This window comes from Sipha flava, unplaced genomic scaffold (genome assembly GCF_003268045.1).
Source record: "Sipha flava isolate LNK unplaced genomic scaffold, YSA_version1 205_pilon_pilon, whole genome shotgun sequence".
In the NCBI taxonomy this organism is placed as follows: domain Eukaryota; kingdom Metazoa; phylum Arthropoda; class Insecta; order Hemiptera; family Aphididae; genus Sipha; species Sipha flava.
This window is the reverse complement of record NW_020272809.1, coordinates 1,067,793-1,074,001: the sequence shown is the minus strand read 5'-3', so window position 1 is coordinate 1,074,001 and position 6,209 is coordinate 1,067,793. Positions and strand designations below refer to the sequence as shown.

The 6,209-nt window shown below is 29.3% G+C and overlaps 2 protein-coding genes across 2 annotated transcripts in view; one reads left to right on the top strand and one right to left on the bottom strand.

Annotated features, from left to right (window-relative positions):
* Window positions 1-252: 252 nt before the first annotated feature.
* LOC112682521 lies at window positions 253-352 on the bottom strand (the record flags this gene model as incomplete). The annotated part of the gene is given in 1 exon segment (XM_025553147.1): window positions 253-352. A coding segment is annotated over 1 exon segment (58 nt), but the record flags the coding sequence as incomplete, so codon positions are not given.
* LOC112682520 (growth/differentiation factor 7) overlaps window positions 352-6,209 on the top strand; it is a 15,427-nt gene continuing 9,569 nt past the window's right edge. The window contains exons 1-2 of the mRNA XM_025553146.1: window positions 352-770; window positions 5,531-5,708. Coding sequence (XP_025408931.1) covers window positions 573-770; window positions 5,531-5,708 — 376 coding nt within the window. The 5' untranslated portion in view covers window positions 352-572. The remainder of the gene's footprint in view (window positions 771-5,530; window positions 5,709-6,209) is intronic.

The window sequence follows — 6,209 nt, the reverse complement described above, 5'->3', positions numbered from 1 at the left end:
CACGCGTTCAGTAGTCCAACGATAGATAGGTCCGCCGGTTCCGTCAACAGATAGTAATACAGCCGGTTACAGTAGTACATCGCTGTCATAACCGTTCGCGGAACCGACCGTGTAATCAAGGCATCGCGACACGACAACGTACCCGATCTCGTTGTTTTTTTCTTATTAGGTATTATTTGTATTTCGGTCGGTTCTTCCACGTCCATTTCCGTTCTCGGCCGACCGCGGTTTTTTTCCTCCCAGCCCGCAACGGCAATGCGATACGGCACGGCCGTCGCGCCGATTCCGGCTACTCTACGGTCTGTCGTCGTCGTCGTCGTCTTCGCCGCCGCCGCCACCACCGCCGCCACCACCGCCGCCGCCATCGCCGTATCCACCGCGTCACCGTAAGTAGTCGGCCGAGCGCCGTCGCTGCGGTCAGTCAGTCGCACGACGACGCCCGTACGGTACGCGCGTACAACTCTTGTGTTTTACGCGATCTTCTTGTCGCCCTACTTGTTGACGTGGACCATAAAATCGCGCGCCGTCAACGAACGTGGTACATCCCGAACCATCGTCGGTGTTCACGCACCATGACCGAGCCGAGCGCCGCGGCGGGCGTATCGCCGTACCGTTGGCCAATCGGTGCGCTGTTGATAATGCTGCAGCTGGCCAACTCCATGCGGGCGGTCCAGTACTCGGGATTCGGGAAGCACGACGATTCGACCGCGAGATTCGGCCACAACATGATCAAAGGGTTGAAATTGCAAAAGGTGCCCGACATGGATAAGGTATGTGTGTTCATCGTGTTTCACACGCGTTTTTTCCGCCCTACAACATCATAACGTGACATATATTATTAACTAATATATATATATATAGCCCCCGAGCTCTGCCTGTTTTTGAGTAATAGCAAATTTATATTAAAACGGTAACAGTCGTTATTTATAGTACTTTTTGGCAGCTTTATGTGGATTTGCGTATTTTCGTTTGCCCCCCCCCCTCGTACACCACATTAATAGATCATTTTTACAGTTGTGTAGGTCTCATTGATGAAAAAAATACGTTTGAAATTTTAATAAAATTTTATCTTACAAAATATAAACCGACCTAACTCTATTTGTTGTTTCGCATTTTTCCGTGTCTAATGGGTTTACATGATTATTGACAAAATCCAACAACCGTGTTAAATGTGCATTAGGCATACAAAGATAACTTAAAATTACTATACAATTAAGTAAAGAGTACAAATTATTAGATACTATGATTAATATAGTATTTAAATTATTTAGTTACATAAAATATTATATCCGCTCATTATGAAATAAGTTAATATGTATAAAATATCAAAACAAATTTGCTAACAAAACATCAAAGTGACATCATTTATCGTGAAATAAATATAACACTGACAAAAATAAAAATAAAAAGTACATACCATGAATTTAAATTAATAAAATTATAGAGTTTTACATCAGAAAAAGTTTGTATTAATATCTATACCATCGATTCCGAAAATTAAATACCTATATTTACCTCGTGTGGGATCGTTGGAGTTTTGATATTTTTCTAATGCCCGTCGAGGTTTATCGGCAATAGCATACAACCCGTACAAATTTGATTTAAAACACGTGAGTATAATATATTCACGTGCACGTGTACTTGACGGATATTTTTTTTGCCACTACAAGTCATGTGCGTTTATTTACGAAAACAATAAAAAAGCAATCTTCGTCGTACGTAATTATAGGACTAGACAGTAGATCTTTGTATGTGTTTCGTTCAATATTTAATTTCCGTATTAAAATTTATCACGAACTTCAGATTTTCAAAATCATAAATATTATATCGTTATCATATCTATCATTATTATCATAATTTATAGAAAAGCAAAAAATACAAAAAATGAATTGCGTGTACTGTGTGTACTAAAAACAATTAACACATTTAATAACTTACGATGGACTATTGCGTTAAACGTAGTTACAACTATTGTACATTTACAACTAATAATAAATTCAATTGGATTGATTTTTTAAAAACTATTTTGATCAGTATACTCACCACTCATTAGTGAATATGTTTTGAATAAAAATACAATAATTGTATTCTTATACTATATTATATTATATTATTCACATAATAAAATTATTTTATTATGTAAATAAAAATTTTTAAAAAAAAGATAGTATATTTTAAGGATTTAAATAACTATAAATAATGTTATTTCATACATTTATATATTACGTTGTGCATTTTTTTAAGAATTTTAATATTATTAATGGTTATACGTTGTAATTGATATTTTAAAAACACGAGGTACAAATGTATATACCATCAGCACACTAAATAAAATTGATAAAAATACAATATATTATTTTAATTCCTTTTTTTTTTAACTATATTTGATTTAGGATTGTAAAGTTAAATTATTTATAAACCATGATATTCATGAGATACCAGTGTGATCAAATATTATTTGAGTTTAACAAATTATGTAGTAATTCCCATTAGATTTTCATAAAAAGACGAAACTTAATTCCGTTCATACAACAGCAATTAAAAAATTATTCTATCATAAAGATTTACTTTTAAAAATTATTTGAAAAATCAACACTTTGTACAATACTATATTTTTATACTTAAAAAAACAAAATGATAGTTTGATAGGTCTTCAGAATCCAAAATTCTAAACGACTCACTAAAATAATATTAAATACTTTCTATTTTTAATGAGTGGGTATTATTAATTGTTACAACATTAGTTTTACCTTTTTTTTATATTTTTTAATTTTTTTTTATGGAAATAAGTGAGTCCGATTTTTCAATTCTTAATCAAATGTAGAAAAAAATGTTAAAGTAATATACACGAAGTTTACCGGTTTTCAATACTCTTATATGTATGTATATATATATATTTGAAGATTTGTAGATAGGAATGAAGTATGGGATCATGATTTATGAAAGTATTAATAGGAAAAAACAATCATAACATCAATAAAACATAGTTTCCACTCTATATTATACTCGACCGAATCCAAAAATGTAGGTTACGTAAACTAAAATAATAATATGGTTTTAAATGTTCTACATAAAAAAATTTACCCGCTACTTGACAATTAACATTAATAACAGATACATTAGCTGGAATTTCGAGTTGTAGTATAATATATATATATATATAATAGTAAATACTACTCATATTGTATCTTTATTGTGCATCCATTAAGAAAGAATTTGAGAATATAAAAATGCAATCAAAGTTTTTAAGCGTTTTAAGGTTCTTGATACTGATCAATAGTATATTAAAAATACATAATTTAGAAATTAATTAGACAATAAAATATATCTTCATATAAAAAAATCAATTTCTTATTTATTTGTATTCACAATTTTTAGAATTATATCCAATAAATAAACGTACACTACAGTGTGATATTTAAATAACTGTGTATTATATTTAATTTTGCTATTTAAAAATTAAAAATTAAATGTATTATTAAGTTGTGTATTGTTTTAATGAAAATAGTATAAACGTTCGAAAAGTAATTCTAATTCGATTAACTTTCTTTAAACATCTATTGAAATAAACAGAATAATTATATATTAGGTATACGAGTTTTATTTAAATTGTAATTAAAATAAACAATTTAGAGGATAATAATTTAATTACATAAAACGACTATAAAACGACTACGATATTTATATTACATTTTAGTATTTTTATTGATTTTAGAAATAAAAAATGTATGCTATAAAAATGTTTACTCGTTTTTAGAAAATTTTAATTAAGACCATTGAAAGGAAGAAATTAATTTGAAAATATTTCTTGGTTATTTAATTTTCGATATGATATAATAACAATTTTATAGTTCTAAATTTTAATGTTTTTTTCATTTTTTTAATAAATATCATATTATAATAATAATTATTATTATTATTATTTTTATTCATTTTTTTTTTTTTTTTTGAATAGCACTTAACGTATTTTTATAAAATAAATCTGTTTGTATCAAATAATTCAATATTTTTTTTTCACCAACAGATACGAAAAGCTGAAAGAGTACAATATATTAGTATCATGTAGATGAAAAGATGTCACTTCAAGCGTGTGTAAATAAATTATATCGATTTATTAATAGTACTACACAAAACTATTTATTGCTATGGATGTTATTTATATGATTGGAAGGACAATCGTAAAACAGATAAAGCTGAAAGCATAAAACAATATTATGAAATTAAAAAAAAAATGCGTTTACAAATAACATAATTAACGAAGTATAGTTTTATTATGTTTTGTAAAAACTATAATTAGTGCGACGCGTCATGTGGTATGCCTAATGTCGTCAGAACAGATGAATTTCGCATTTTCATTGTAATTTATCGTTGTAAAATAAGACTTTGATACCTATATAACCAATGGATCCATAATTATTTCAAATTAATTATAAACTTAAAGTAGACACTCATACGATCCAAACTCTCAATAAATAAATAAATTAATGAACTTTTAATTCGGTAGACTATTCTAAATACGATTTAAGCCTAATGTTATTTATGTATTGGGAGATCAATTGGTTTACGTATTGTAATGGTATAAATCGATACGAATGTTTCGTAAATGTGTTATGGATGAATGGAAAAATACCAACCGCGAAACTGGCGGACACTTTTAAATTCTCTGATAAAATCTATTATTATATTTAATATAATCGTTCTAATATCTTCATAATGGACATAGAATCTAAAAATTGTTCTAAAACCTAAATACCTAAATATATAATTAATTTACCCTTAATAGACATGCATACAATGGATAACAATTTTTGCATATTTTAAATATTCCATGTACGATAAAATACGGACTCAAATAAAATATGGCAATTACAAATTTTTAATTAAAAAAAAAATACAAACTAAATCAAAATTCAAAGTTGGACTAGTTACTTAATTTTAATAACTGAGTTAGTTACATTTCAAACTTAAATAAATGACTTTATATTGAAAAAGTAATTATTTAATATATGATACCATATAGTATATATATTTATCTTATTGCAAACATGACGGATATTGGTTATTATGTTATACGCTTGTCTGCGCAGTCGACTAAATTCATTACAGTTTAACAATGACCATAATATTAATGAGATGAAATCAAATGTGCAGTCGAATGCTAACGCGCGCGACAACAATAATATAATATACTTTATTAATGTAAAATGTGTAATGTATGCAGCGGCTTGCCGTCAAAGCCGGTCCGGTGTTGGCAACTTCCGATAAAAATCACCGAAAACCGACAAACGTCCATTATAAGATTATACTGCTGTGCGTGGTTGAACGTATAATAAAATATATCGACGATTAACGATAGAGAGAGAGAGAGAGAGAGAGAGAGAGAGAGAGAGAGAAAGCAGTCACCCGTGAGAGATTCTGTGGTAACACAAATAATGCGAGAAAAAAGCCGGCCCGGCGAGTGTAATATAGAAAGAGAATAATAATTATAATAATTCTAGTTTGTTTTTTTTTTTCTCTGACATTAATGCAGGTGGACATCAGCAACGATGAATTCCACTGCAAGTATTTGGAATATTACCGGAGACTGTACGCGGATGAATCAGAACCAAACGATTCCTATGATGACGTATCCGCGATACAAGTACTGGGCCGGGTGAAACACCACGGCGATAGTGGTGACGACGGATGGATGCAACCGATGCCGACAGGTACCTATAAATCGAATCATAATCGAATAATGTTGTACTATGTTACGTACATATTCACACGTCATTTATCATTATCGATAATGTTGAAAATATATTCATACATAATGCTAAAATAGATGAAATGCGCGTGCGAATATAATGTATGTAGAAACAATACGCGACAAGAGCAAAGTAAAAATGATTTACAATTTATTAACAAATATCTATAAAATTAAACATTCCCATTGCCTTCGAATTTTTATGTAATCTATTTATGGCAGCCATGGTTCGATACTCAACTAAAAAATATTTTATTTATTTTTTAATTGCGAATACATATTGTTTATTTCATTTGATTAAAATTTCGATTGCAAATTATTATTATTTTCCTTTCAAATTTAGTTGAATATTTTTTTATATTGTATTAAAAATGTATTTTTACGATTATTTATTTTTCATATACCCATTGGTCAATTTATCAAACGTATCGTTGAAAATTACTAAATTTGATAATTATGTATT